The 15448-nt window shown below is 40.4% G+C and overlaps 1 protein-coding gene across 1 annotated transcript; it reads left to right on the forward strand.

Moving 5' to 3' along the window:
• The first annotated feature begins 8489 nt into the window (after positions 1 to 8489).
• Positions 8490 to 9302, forward strand: LOC147856737 (dirigent protein 2-like). Its single transcript, XM_087328884.1, has one exon. It carries the CDS (start codon positions 8552 to 8554, stop codon positions 9125 to 9127), a length of 576 nt encoding a protein of 191 aa, XP_087185010.1. The 5' UTR covers positions 8490 to 8551; the 3' UTR covers positions 9128 to 9302.
• Positions 9303 to 15448: the final 6146 nt, after the last annotated feature.

Here is a 15448-nt window from a genome sequence, read left to right on the forward strand (position 1 = left end):
CACCTTGCCAATATAGTCGGATTGGGAGAGTCAGAGAGTTTTTGTTGTCCGATTTCACTCTATCCTCATCCGCACTATGTGTCGTGTTACCCGGCCGGCAAAGGAGCAGAGACCAGAATGTGAAAGGGATGGTTATTCGGAATATATTTAATTAAGTAGATTAGATTATAATTATGTAGTGAACGGACGAACCGGAATCAGTATGCCGATCCGGATCCGGACCGATTTCGAACAGGTGCCAGATGGCACCGTTTTGTACGCAGCACTGGTGACCTATATAAAGGCCCGGTTACAATGTATAACTTTAATGGAGAATTAATATAAGATTCTTGTTTTATCTTTACGTATTGATTACCGTTCTGAATTAATCGTTATATCTTACGCGTGTATTAAGTGTATGCCTTATTGCTAAGTAGCTAATTAAGTCGAAGTAATCGTTGTGTCTTAAGTTATCTCGTCGTAACACCCTTTGGTGAAGTGTCTTCCAGAGACACCCTGTGTTAGGCCATTGTCCGGCCCCAAGGATTAACACACCTGTACATAGCAATAAGACCCCGGAGACGGAAGCAGTCCCGGAGATAGTAGCGGCGCAAGCAAAAGAGCTTGCTGAATTAAGAGATGAACTGGCCGCATAGGAAGCATTACGCACCCGAGAGCAGGACTTGAAGAAAGCGGCAGAAGAAAAGCAACGAAAGACTACTGAGAACCTCCGTCGGGCAGAAGAGAATTTGCGGAAAGGACATCAGGCCTACGACCGGATAAAGGAGGAGAAAGAGAAGGCGTTGCAAGAAAAGGAGAAGTTGCGACGGATGGTGGAAACAGAGATCGAAAGGCTGAAAGAAGAACTCCATCAGCAAAAGGACCGGGAAGACTGCACTCACCGGCAACTCAACCAAAAGCTGAAGCAGAAAACCGATGATTTTGAGCACCTGCACCGGGACTACAAGCACCTGGATACGGAGCATAAGAAATAGCATGAGAAGATGGTACAGCTCCAGCAGGAGGTACATCGGGTTGAGACGGCGTTGGCGAAGGAACGGGCTGAAAGAACCACACTGCTGGAGGAAGCCGCGCAAGAACGGATGGAGATGCATAAGTAGCATTATGAAGAGAAGGAAAGAGTGACGATGATCTTGCAAAGGCTGCAGAACACTTATCAAACCCAACTGTCACATTACCGGGAGCAGGAGGTGGATACTGTGGCACTCATGAAGCAGTTGAAGGACGAACGGCAAGCCGCGGAGGACAAATCAAAGATGGGATTGGAGCGGATCCAGTTCATTGTCCAGGCATGGAGGAACAAGACCAAACGCTTGATTGACGAAAGCTCCACGCAATGGTGGGACAAATGGGCAAAGCACACAGCCGACCTCCAGTTGCTACGGGCAGACGGGGAAAACCGGCAGAAGGATGGCGACGACTGTTACATGCTAACGAAGAAGGACTTCACCGCCGTCAGAGAGGAGTTAGCCGAAGATTTTATAACTCTGGCGGAGGAACAGGCAGTAGTGGTCCGGCAACTTGTAGCCCAGCTAGATGATGATCGATTGGATGCTCAAATCCAGTTTGAGAGCTATGAGCGGACCAAGCTACGGAGAGAAGAAGCAAAGCAGGCGGCGACCGTCAACCTCAGCGATGAGGAGCCATCACCGGAGCAAGGACCGGACGGAGAAAAGGCCGGGACGAGTCAACCAGAGCCAAATCCGGCGGAGCAGCTAACGGAGGAATCACTGCCACAACCGCCGGTACCGGGAGCCGAACAGACGCCCGCTTAGGAGCAACAGTCGGAGGAGCCGCAGCCACCGCAGCCACAACAACAACAACAACCGAATTCCGAACAACCATTGGATACCCTGGAGCAGAGTATTCTGGACATCTTGGATGAAGGTTAAGGGCCGGATAGTGGGATTCGACGTACAAGGTACTGTCCCACAGGCGTGCCATGTGTTACCCGGCCGGCAAAGGAGGAGAGATTATAATGTTAAAGGGATGGTTATTCGGAATATATTTAATTAAGTAGATTATATTATAATTATGTAGTGATCGGACGAACCGGAATCGGTATGCCGATCCGGATCCGAACCGATTCCGAACAGGTGTCTTGAGTTATCTCACCGTAACACCCTTTGGTGAAGTGTCTTCCGGAGACACCCTGTGTTAGGCCATTGTCCGGCCCCAAGGATTAACATGTCGGGCTTGTCCGAGTTCCTTCATCGCAAACCTTTCGTGAAGACTTCGCTTTAGCTTTCCGATTTCGGCTTGATTGCTTCCTACAATCAACATGTCCTCGATATATAGGATCAAATAGTGTTGAGCGAGCAAGCTCAACCGGATCCGGATCGGCCAAATAAGCCAGAGCCGGATCAATATCCGGAACGGAGAGCCGGATTGGTGTCCGGATGGTATCCGAAACCAAGAGCTAGATCGGATTGAAACCGGTAGGCCGTTAAAGGCCTACGGATCTAGCCTAGTACGTAGGCATATTTTTGGGAGTTAGTAACAGTCGCTCGTATGAGCATTGAAGTACTTGTCAGTCCTTTATGGACTTGTATAAAAGTGCTCTTTGAGCACACTCTATGTACAGAGTGTTATTATTTTTTAATATAGTTTATGTTCTGCATATTCTCGGTGTAAGGTCTCGATTAAACCTTCTTCTCTACGTTTTGTTGGTATCCGGTTGACTCGGTTTGTCTTCCAGTCATCTCCTGGTCGGATCCGTACGAGGTTATATGCTCCTCGTAAGTCGATCTTTGTGAAGAACCTTGCACCATTGATCCGTTCTAAAATACTTGAGATAAGGGGAAGTGCATACCTATTCCTAATGGTGACCTTATTCAAGCCGCGATAGTCTACGATGAGACGAAGTGATCCATCCTTTTCCTTGACAAAGAAAATGGGTGAGCCAGCTGGAGATTTCGAATGTCGAATGAAATTTTTTGCCAAATTCTCCTCTATATAGGCTCGAAGGACTTCTAGCTCAATTGGTGACAAATTGTAGATCGGTCCCCATGGTGGCTCTTTTCCCGGTTGTAAATCGATGGGGCAATCATACAGTTGGTGATGAGGAAGTGCATTGGCTTGTACCTTATCGAACACATCAGCATACTGACGATACTTCTCTAGAAGTTGAACTGTGGATTCCTCTTTAGTAGTGTCGGAAGGTTTTACTGATACCGCGAAGACAAACATTGCTTCCTTACGTCCTTCCTCATGCAATTGATGTAGCGAAATGGTTGTAATCTTATGAGTAGATCCTCGGATTTGTTGATACCGGATTTCTCTTGTTCTCCGATCTATGTCTGGGTTATGTAATTCAAACCAAGGTAACCCCAAGATAATTGGATGATCTGGACTACTAATTATATTAAATGATACTACACACACCAAGTTATCTAGGACAACTTGAATCGGCTCTGACTCCTCTATGATTTTTCCGGAAACAATGGGACGACCATCAATAACTACTACAAATGCTAGGCATGAAAGTTTTCTTGGGGATATCTTATGAGCTTGGGCAAAATTTCTATCCATGAAGCAAGAGTTGGCTCCGTAATCTAAGAGTCCTAAGACATGTACTGGAGGAGTACTTTTAGTACTAAGTTCCATTACTTGAGCTAAGAACACATTGCTAACTTGCTTAGAGGAAATGGAACCACTAATGGTCTGCACATGTCTAGGGTTGTCCAACCAAACGGCTCCTATTTTGGTTGGACATAATTGTTTAACTCTTCTTCTAGTTGACTAAGGATTTCAAATTTGTTTGAAAGGCTTGGGTTATTTGTGAGGAATAGCACTCGGCCACAACCGAGCCTCTAACACTTAATGGAAGATTAAAAAATAGAAAATGGAGATTTGTGAACTTCTACACTCAGCAAAGAGGACACGGTATGTTTACGTGGAAAACCCTAAGCGGGAAAAACCACGGGATCCCACAAGCTCCAACTATCACTATGTAAGGAAGGAGGTACAACAGGAGACTCAGAGGCAACGACCTCGAGCTCTATATCTTCGCCAACCGGCGGTTACAATAGAAACTAGTTATGTATCTCTCTCTCTCTCTCTCTCTCTCTCTCTCTCTCTCTCTCTTTGCGACGATGATACAACTAACCACACACAAACAAAGTGGTTGCCTTAAGTCATATTTATACTTATATGAATTTTTGGGCTATTTACAATTATAACCTCAATAGGCTCATCACGAAACATATTTACAAATATGTCCTTGGATCCGGTTCGCACCAGATACATCCAAATTCACCCGGTCCGGTTTCTGGGTCTCACAGAATCCCTTCCGGATCCGGTTCCTTCATCCGGTTCACCTAATCTGATCCTCATCCAGGTCCCATCCAGAGGGACCGAAATCCCAACACTATTAGGACTATCGAACACACATAGGGAAATAGACTCTGGTTTAGAACTATTAGTACTAGCGGTTATTTGATTTACCTGCCTTCTTGGCCGATGGGGACAGTTCACTACAATATGCCCCGGTCCACCGCAATAAAGACATAATCGATTTGCCCGACGTCGTTGCTTTTCTTCTTCCAATAGTGGTTCGTGACGACGTGTTGTGTTGATTTCCATTGGAGTCGGAGTATTTGTTGGTGATGTATTAAATGACTCCCTTGGGAAAGACTTTGCTACAACTTAAGCATAGGTGGGCTCTGATCTTGCCCTCGGCATTTGAAGTTGATGTTCTAAACGTCGTTCGAAGAGGCGGTAACTATCGTATCGTACTGAGTGACTGATTGCTTTTGTCAATGATGTTGGTTCTTCGGGGAAGGTCAGGAGTAAATCCTTGACATCGTTACATAGGGCATAACGAAATTGCTCCATTAATGCTTGGTCATCCCAGGGGATATCGGAGGCGAGTAGACAAAAATCTGCAACGTATGCTGAGGTTGAACGGTCACCTTGACGTAATCGTCTGATTTTGTTGATTGTTGTCCTTATGTTATCAGTATCTCCAAAACAGGCTTTAAACTCACTTATAAACTCTTCAAAATTGTTTAGTAATGGAGATTCATTTTCTAACAACGGAGCGAACCATGCCAAAGCTGAGCCACTTAACAATGTGCCTACTAGACCCACTCGTGCATCAGTGGGATATCGGGAAGGATGCATTAGAATGACTAATCGTACTTGATTAAGGAATCCTCAAAATTGTGATCATGTTCCATTGAATTTCATAGGAAGGCTGATATTGGGTTCTTTATGAATCCCTTGCGTGACGAATAGCACGGAAGAATATGTGAGAACATGTTAATCTATGAACAGCAAACGACACAGATGTGCAACAACGAAGAAACAGTGCATCGACACACAGATGTAACTTCAATGGAAGTTCTCTCTTTTTCTCTTTTTCTGTAACACTCTCTCTACAAGACTCAAGAAGATACAAGTGGATTGAAGTTACAATGTTAGGGTTGAGCTTATATACTCAAGACGTGTTCACACTAGGATAAAAAGTGGAAGGAGTCGGCCTTTTATGCCAACATAACTAGAGTACCTACTTACATAGCACGGTTGGACACATGCATGATGGCCACATCGCATCTATGAATGTTTATCACTTAGAATTCATGCAAGGATGCCATTTGATGACCATACATTAGCCTCTCTGAGGAACATTTTATAATATTAAGTTCATAACATAGATTGTTTATAATATTTTTAATATTATGTATAAAAAGATAATCTTTTGCTTAAAACTTCGATATATACAATAGAAGGTCATAAGTTCAAGTTCCTTTATGACCTTTTTGTAACGATTACGGTATTTATGTAGATACTCAAGGTATTTGTATAGGTGCTCATGACATATTTTTGTAACGTTGTTCTTGTCAATACATTTACATTCTGTCTTATTTCCGTCTTCATTGCGTATTATCTTATTTGATCTTGTTTTTTATTACGGTCCTCGCATTATTCTCTTATTTCCCGCCTATTATTCTCTTCTTCAACTTGATCTTGTTCTCAACTATAGCCTTAATATTGATGATCATTTGCCCCCTCCCCCTCCAATGTAAAATCTCCACCAATAATCGTAAGTTCATGTAGAAGAATAGATAAACAAGTAAATAGAAAATCAAACAAGTCAACATACTCTTCCCCATGGATCCTACATTAACAATAATTCCTTGAATAGGAGAAAACTCCCACGATAGAATAAATTCATCGTTACTTTTCCCCTAAGAACACTCTTATAATTGCTTGGGTGTTTTTTTGCTTTGCTTAGGGTTTGTTTATTCATCATGCATGGGTGTTAAGCTAAAGCATCTACCATCTTTTTGTCATTTTGGACATTGCCAAAACAATTTTACACCTTTTTTATTTGACTAAAACTCTAACCTACAATTGTTGATTCAACAATCATATATTTTATGCAACTGAGGTTTCAATTTGTGTGCCATTGGTAAAACAACATCCACTCCTATCATATAAGTGTATATTAGTTTTCCCTTATGATACAAAATCTTTCTACCAGACGATGCTTCGCATGACTTCAGATAATTTGTTTACCACAATTGAATTGCATTTCCAATTATCCCAAAAGAATCATTGTTTGCTTTATCATAGGTTATTCCTCCAGTCTTTATCCCTTTTGTATTTTGAGTGTTTTGTCTCCACCCAATAGCATCATTCCTTCCCTTGTCATGCTCATTTCCCTTATCACCCATATCATGATTTCTTTTCACCAACATCAATTTTAGTTCCGCCCTTTCATTGTCCTCATTATCCTCATTTCCCGTATCACCCAAGTATCATCATTTACATCACTCACACTGTAATCAACTCATAGGTCCCATAGATCAAAATTGGCCTCGTTATGGACAATAAAAATTCTAATTCTAATTCATAGATCTTCGGTAGAGGGGAAGTAGGGGGAGGGCCCGAAATTTGTTATACCCATGCCATTCCTAATGGTAGTTGGTAGTACTAGTAGGAGTAGAGTTATATCCCTCTTTGGAGAGAGAGAGAGAGAGAGAGAGAGAGAAATTCTTTCCTCAGTGGAGTGTTCATCTTGCCTATTGGCAATTCAACATGTTCCATTACCCACGTAGTGTAGTTAGAGGGTGACCATAATCCATTGTGACACCCATTGTAAGTAGTGTTTTTCACACACTTTTATTAATATAATTGTTTGTTTTCAACACACACACACAGACAGAATGACGATTGAAAATGTTTTGTGTGTTTTGAGGGGGTGATTGCACACACAAACGAAAAAACAAATTCCAATCTTATAAAGGTTGGTAGAAAAAGTGTGTTTCTTCTTCATAAAATGGTTATGGTGGGCTAGTAGGAGATTGATGTAGATAGGACATATTTAAGGATTAGTGTGAACACTACAAACCCAATTACATATACATATGACAAACTTGAGGCAAAAATGGGATTGATCGATTTTGGAGTGAAAGAAAACTCTTGTACATTGATTGTATTTTGATTACGAATAGCAAACCAACATTTCTAGCATTGTTGGTTGAATATGTGTTGTCATCTATTTATCTTCAATTGTCATATCATTGGCTTTATCTTGCTAGTTTGTGTCTTCTTTTATGTTATCATGTTGTAGAGTCTGGTGTGATTAGGTCAAACTTTTGGCTGACAAATCAAATGCACAATAAATATATCCCACAAGAGTTGATTGAAACCTTAATACTTTGTGTGTCGTTTGTAGTTCTTCCTCGAGAACACACATAAGGCTTGAATGAAATGTACATAACAAAAATTAATTATGTGCACTCCTTGTTTGTGTGATCCTTAGGGAGCACATGCTTAGGACTATGTCTAATTTTGTGCGTCAGTTGGATCTCTTCAAAGGGAATCACAAATAACAAATCTCATTTTAATGTGTAACGAGGTGTGTCAAGACAACCTCTTTCTTGGGGTGAGAACATTAAAATTGAGAGATAGAATGGCAACTAATTTCCATTGGGCAAAAAGTATATTTTAGAACGTTTACTACAATGGGGAATAATGTATATCACCTCGCATTTCATTTATTTATTGTGATAGTAACTTATAGCACATCCACAATAGACAACCATGTACACTATCTATGATTCTTCCTAGGATATATACAAACAAGTAATGTCTTTTTGCAACCTTAATAATGTATCACACTGCACTAGAATAATAGTTATTAATGTGTGTAATTTCGTAACTCTTCCTTGGTGCACTTCAATACTATCTCAATGCACATACAAGTTGTTGGCACTAAACTAATAATGCGTGCCACTTACTAACTCTTCCTGGGGGTACATAATTAATTACTATGTCTCTATGCTTGCCATCCAAGCAATAAGTACTAATAAAAAAGTACAACTTTCCTATGGCAAAAGGTAAAGCTTTTCATATGATGAAAATGTTTGTAATAGGAGTAGGCAATAAGCATAATGTTGGTATGAAAAGCTAAAGCCCAAAGGACCATAACTAAACACACTGAGCTTGATCAAAAAGAAAAAAAACACTATAAAAAGAAACCAAAGTTAATGTAGAGGCATAAGGTAAAACGGAGAGGTACGAGACCAGAAACTTGGTGAAAATGGTGGGAGAGAAGCAACATGTTTGTGCAACTTTGCGATGGGCAATGATAATACTAGTAATAGTAATAGCATCAACAGTGATGACATTGGTAAGGGCGACGGATGTAATAGATGTGTCCACACAAGGGAAATCAACAGAACGAAGGATGGTGTTCTACATGCATGACATTCCTAGGACACCACATCCCACTGTGACCTTAGTGGCCAAGTCATTGAACAACAACCTAACAAATAGCGGCCTTGGTCTAACGTCTATATTTGATGACATGTTGACAGAGGGTCCTGATCCAAAATCACGCGAGATTGGGCGTGGCCAAGGAATGTATAGTGTTGCCTCGTCAAGGGGAGTTGACCTATTGTTGGTCTTTACTGCTGTTTTTCACTATCCTCCACACCTCAATGGAAGTACGCTCTCTCTACTTGGGTCAGATAGTATTTTCCTTGCCACACGTGAAATAGCAATCGTTGGTGGTACCGGCGTTTTTCGCTTTGCTCGTGGTGTTGCTTCCATCTCCACCATCTCTATCGATGGTCCTAATGCTATCCTCAAGTTTGACATTACACTCATCGTCTAGTTGTCATCTAAATTTGAAAGGATGTCAAACTTTTTATTATGTTGGGCTTGGGGTAAATTTGAATTTTCTTTAATGAATTGTAGATGGAAATTTTATTAGGATCTCTAGTTAATTTCCAAATGTAATTCCCAAATGGTAGTCAATGTGAAGAAATCCTAAACACTTTATTTTCTTCCTTGTCATCCTACATGTCTCATGCTCTTGGTTGTCCTCATTACTTTTATATTTTTTATGTTCTTGTCACCAATGTGTCATTCTCTCTTTTATTCAATGTTTCGATTGGATTGTTCAATTTTGTGTTTGCAAATATAACATCCTTGTCTAGGTTCCGCTTTGTTGTTCGAGGTTGAAACCCGATTGTTCGAATGCATTAGGTTACGCTTAAGCCAATTTTATTTGTGCTTGTCAATAATCACTTTCCTTATGAGAACCCAATAAGATGACCCAAATATTAATACCATGGAAAAAAATGGTATTTCAATGAATTCTTTGGCACATACCAATTAACCACTCGAACCATATGTTGGATAGCTAATTTCGTACATCATAGAACCACACCATCCCCTTCCCCTAAAGGCGTATATCATGTTTATGTGTTAAAGAAGTATGCGTGCATCCTACTACAAGGAACAATGTCATCCCCATCTCCCCGGTGCATATTTCTTCCATCATTGTTAAGCGCTTCTCAACAACATTTACTTATTTTATAAGATACGCATCAACAAAAATGTGGAATGAAGTGAGTATGTATGGGGAGATCTCCATTCTTAACTTCAAGAGTGTGTTGCACTTGAGGTGCAGAAATCTAAACACATTTTGATTCATGAAGATATATCCAATTACTTTAGTGAAACAACTTTTGATAATGAAAATATTCACTTCCGTCATACAAGGGTTTAAATATAACATGGTAGGATGGTCCATATCGCCCTACCTAACCAAATCAAATAGTTTTAGTATTATCATAATTTGTAGCATAGCACAAACACCAACGAGTTCACAAAACACTCCATTGGACTTGCAATTCTCTAGATTGTCATTTCCGTCAAATTCATTGTGAGATAGGACTTGGAAACAAATATAATTTGATTTACATGTTTTTGCTCTAAAAAGAGGAATGTTGTTATTTAAGGATCCCCAACTTTGCCACCAAAGAAATTGATTTGTAATGATTGTTTTTATACAAGACATTAAAGCATATGGATATTTTTAATGAATCTCTTATTCAACAAATTTCCTACAATGATAATGGAGGTTCATGTGGTAGTGTAGATATATAAAGTGTGAAAGAAATGTTGCAAGCCAAACAATATGATGTGGGTGTGGAGCATAGAGATAGGTTTTGTTGTAACGACTTTGTAAGACATTGACGTATATAGATGTTTTTAATGAACTATATGTGCATCGTATGTTTGTAGTCATGATGTACAAAGGGCTCATAGTCGAAATTAAATTTCACGCTTATGTTTGGTAGTTGCCCAATTTTCTGGAACCCAATCTTGATACAATCCTTGTCTTTTAAGATGTTGGGTGATTAACGGGTTCATAACAAGGTCATTGAGAAATGTTTATAACAAGATCATGAAAAAGTAAATTTGAAGTATGTATATAAACAAGGACTTACTAATTGGATGAGAAGTGTCAACACTTTCATGATTATCATTGCATGTTGGTGACACAAAACTATTCATTTCCACAAATGTCGAGATTTACATACAAGTACTCACTTTCGTGGGATCAACAGTAGGACTTTGCCATCATTTCCATATCTGATTTCAAATCTAATAATACATATGATAATGAAGCTTGCAGTTGCAACTGGCTTATGACATTTTCAGAAAATGTATTTAAGTGAGCCAAAAAAAGAAAGAAATGAACCCCAAACCAATGGCATTTTGTTGTAAATTTTTGCAAATAAATTGTAACATGATTTTTATTTTCACTTTGTGACATATTTTGACATGGTATATTTTACCAAAAGATTTGTATGGACATAAGATTTCAAAGCCACAATGTCTTGTCTTCTTTGTTTGGTTTTGTTCTCTTTGCCATATTTCTCTTCTAGTTGGTCGTGTATTTTTTCCTCACAACTCAATATATCTCTGCATGTAGCCATTGCAAACAGTGACAAAGATCAACTAGAGAACTAAAAGTGGACAAACTTGGTTCTCCGTAAGTAACGATTACATGTGAAGCTACATGCACGTAGAATGTGGGAGTGAATATGGATATTGTGAATGTTTTGGACTTCCCTCAAAGATCAACCACTTTAACTTATTTGAATAAAATATTCTAAGGGAACAATTGTATAAGGAAAGGAAATGAACTTCACTTTGAACTATCATAATTCATTATGGCCCTTCTAGTTTATGAACCTCATCCACTCACACCTAAACTACAATTGTCCACCACTTCTCCCTTAACTCATTCATCCATCCCAGACAGGTTTCGTTAGAAATCAGAGCATCCTAGACAACCTATTCTCATTCTGGGAAGCAGTAGCCCTTGCAAAGCGTACCAACAACAAGGTAGCGGTGGTGCTACTAGATTTTGAGAAAGCATATGACAAGGTATGTTGGAACTTTCTCGAATGTGTAATGGGGAAACTCGGCTTTCAAGAGACATGGATCAAAGGCATTGCCGGACATTATAGGAATGGCAGCAATTGCGTCTCACTAGCAGGTGAAAGGGGCCCCTTTTTCTGAATATCCCGATCTGTACGACAGGGATGCCCACTAGCTCCATCCTTATTTCTATTATACGTTGAAGCACTCTCTTTCTTTCTCAACTCACGACATCTCAACCTATGTGGTCTTCCCGTGCCTCATTCTCACCAAAGCATCCTGGATATAGAATTTGCAGCAATCTACCTGCAAGGTGACTTGGAAAACCTCCAAAAGCTCGAAAATGGGTTAGCCGTATTTTGCAAGAGATCCAATGCCATGATCAATTAGCACAAATCTTGTGCAATATGGCTTTCTCATGAAATACATCTTCTGTGGCACCCACATCCCACTTTCAAATGGATCAATCAAGGAGCGAGCACCAAATATTTGGGTTTCCAAATTGGTTTCAACATACCGCCGGAGACTATGATTGCACCCGTTATCCATTCCATTCGACAAAAGTTGATAAATTGGAGTTTGAAAAAACTGTCGCTAGCGGGTCACATCATAGTGGCAAACCAAGTACTACTCGCAACAACATGGTACAATCTATCATGTTGGACAATCTCCAAGGAAAGTATACATCAACTTCAACGACTGGTACGCAACTACATTTGGTCTAGTAAGGAAGATCATGTAACTCGTGCCAAGGTGGCGTGGCCTATACTCACAACACCTAAGTCGAGAAGGGGATTGGGTCTTATTGATCCCCTCTCACAATCAAAAGCCTTACTTGCCAAATTTGTGGTGCAAGGACTCCAACCAGGAAATGATTGTTGGAAAATGCTACTACGGTTATGTTTCGCTTACTTTACGCCACGAAAAGGGGTCAATTGGGCCCCCCAAATAGGATGGATTCAAAACATGGATCTCAAAGCTAGTTTCTCCCACCAATTGGAGGATAGATTCAGTGCATCCATGTGGAAGGCATGGTGTGACATTAGACGAGGGCTCAAGTGCGATCAATTGAGTTCCGAACCTGTCTGGCTCAGCCAACGTATCCTATGGAACCCATGTATCAAGGATGAATCTAATCAGCTACTTGGATCAAGTAAGGGGTTGTCATGGGGATACATTGCAGAAGGTCCAAGAAAAAGTATAGAATGTTGGAGACGGTTTATGTCATTGCCACTACAAGATCAAGCCAACATACCCCATGGAATCAGGGGCGGATGGTCTATGAGATTGGAAATCATTAATGCTCTACTAAGTAGGGAAGCTACTACTCAAAGGATGACAATGGAGAAATGGATAGGCTACAAGGAGGAGGGATCTTTGATCCTGAGAGGTATGGGAACACCAGACAGGATCGAAGGCTCTGAATTGCGAGACACTGAGACACCAACACAGAATAACACACTTCGAGTACTCACGTATACTGGTCATAAATGGATTGTAGATCTTGATCCGATCAAAGTACAACCTGATTGGCACATATGTACTCATGAAAACACATGGCTACGTAAGGTCAGTTGAGACCCTTTGCAATGGACGTGGCGTGATCCTTACGTGGGGCAAGGAAGCAAACCCATCCCTTTCTTCTAGTTCACAACTAGATTGGGTCGCCACATTCTAGCTGCTCAATCTGCCCGAGAGCTAGTTGTTGCAAACGTCTGGCACACATATCAAGTTCCTCACACAATTATCACAAAGTTTTGGCAAGAAATCTAGAAACAACAACACGTGAGGCGAATTACCACGTTCCAATGGCTATTAATACATAAATCACTACCAGTGGGAGCATGGCAACGTGGGAACCATAGCTCTCCTAATTGTGTAGAGTGTCCAAATGCAATAGAATCAATACGACACACTCTGTGGAACTACCCAACATGTCATCGAATATGGCGGGGGGTTGGCCGCTTATTGCAATTATGCTAGGTGCAAGGCTCAATCAAGTGGGGAAATATATGTTGGCTATCATGGCAGACCCTAGTTGGCAGATATGAGCATCAGGAGAAGGGGATGACTTTGGTGATAAAAGCACAAAAGGCTTTTTTCTCCACCATCGGCAATGTCCACTCAACTCCTCTTAATGACAAATCTCAAGTTGTGGTAGAATTGTTCAGCCCAATAACTCTTTGGATTCTATGGAAATAACGGTGTAGACGGGTCTTCTCCAACCAAACCGTGCATCCAACAATGTTACTGCAAGAGATATGGAGTGAAATTGTAGCCACTCTAAAGAGCCAATATGATGGCCTCAAGGGTAGCTCCGATGGAGTTAAAAGACAACGAATAGCCTTCATCCAACAATGGTCGTCCTCTCCCTCTCTTGAGTCAGTGGACATCCACATAAGATGGAACTATCGCGGCCCTACAGGGATTTGTACATAATAATCTCATTTGTAAAATTTTATAACTAATGGAAGGAGTTTTTTTTTTTTTCTTTTTTTTTGGGGGGGGGGGGGGGGGGGATGTCCTGCTCTTACTAAATAGTCACTCAAGTGACTTATACTCGACCCAACATTCATTGCAACTTTACTACAAATTTGTCTTCACACTTATCTTGACTACTTGAACATCAAGCCACACCCTATTGACATCATCTTCATTTGGTGTACATGTTCAATAATTATTAATATCTGATATTACTTCTCTCATAATTATCATCAACATCTCTATTGTAAACACACTTCATTTATATATTGCTTTCATCTTGATGTGAACTATAGATGGGAATGCTTTTTGTGAAATACCCTAATGTTGAGAATTTAAGCTCACACTACTCGAAAATGGTTGTTTTGGTTCTCCTTGGATGAGTATAATACCTATCTATCTTTAATTGTATGTTTTAATAAGAATCCAATCCACATGTTGATAATGTAGTGGATTTGCCCTAGGAATCTTCTAATTGTAATTATAGAGAAATTGACAGAATTTCTTGTGCACATGCATAGCTTATAATGTAAAAAATGGGAAATCGTGGAATATTAAAAGTGGAGCTCTTTATACCTTATTACCTTGGGTCATCAACTTCTAAATTTCAATGAAACGAATATCAGAAATAAGCCTAACATTTCAAAACAATATCAAATAAGCCAATATTAGTACCTTAGTTCTACATTTCTTTTTCTTGTTATTAAATCCTTCAACTAAGTTGATGATTAGGGGGAATGAAGCATCTCACGTTGGTAGAAATGAGAGAGAGAGAGAGAGAGAGAGAGAGAGAGAGGAGAGAGAGAGAGAGAGAGAGAGAGAGGAGAGAGAGAGAGAGAGAGAGAGAGAGAGAGAGAGAGAGAGAGAGAGAGAGAGAGAGAGAGAGAGAGAGATGAGAGGAGAGAGAGAGAGAGAGAGAGAGAGAGAGAGATTATGAAGCTCAGTTGGTAAGGTTGCCCAATGGAGACCAGGTGGTCATGGGTTCAACCCCTACATTCCACAGTGGCATCTAGTGAAATAGAGATATAGAGAGAGAGAGAGAGAGAGAGAGAGAGAGAGATTATGAAGCTCAGTTGGTAAGGTTGCCCAATGGAGACCAGGTGGTCATGGGTTCAACCCCTACATTCCACAGTGGCATCTAGTGAAATAGAGATATATATATGAAAGTATATAATAGAGAGGTGAGGAAATTGGGTTTTGAACCCAAGACACAGTGCTTGTAGTGTTATCGACTTACCACTAGGGTAAGCTAATTACGATAAAAAAAAAAGGAAGA

This window comes from Azolla caroliniana, unplaced genomic scaffold, assembly GCF_043228905.1.
Source record: "Azolla caroliniana isolate FFs.n. ecotype wild unplaced genomic scaffold, voAzoCaro1.0.p SCAF_12, whole genome shotgun sequence".
Lineage (NCBI taxonomy): Eukaryota > Viridiplantae > Streptophyta > Polypodiopsida > Salviniales > Salviniaceae > Azolla > Azolla caroliniana.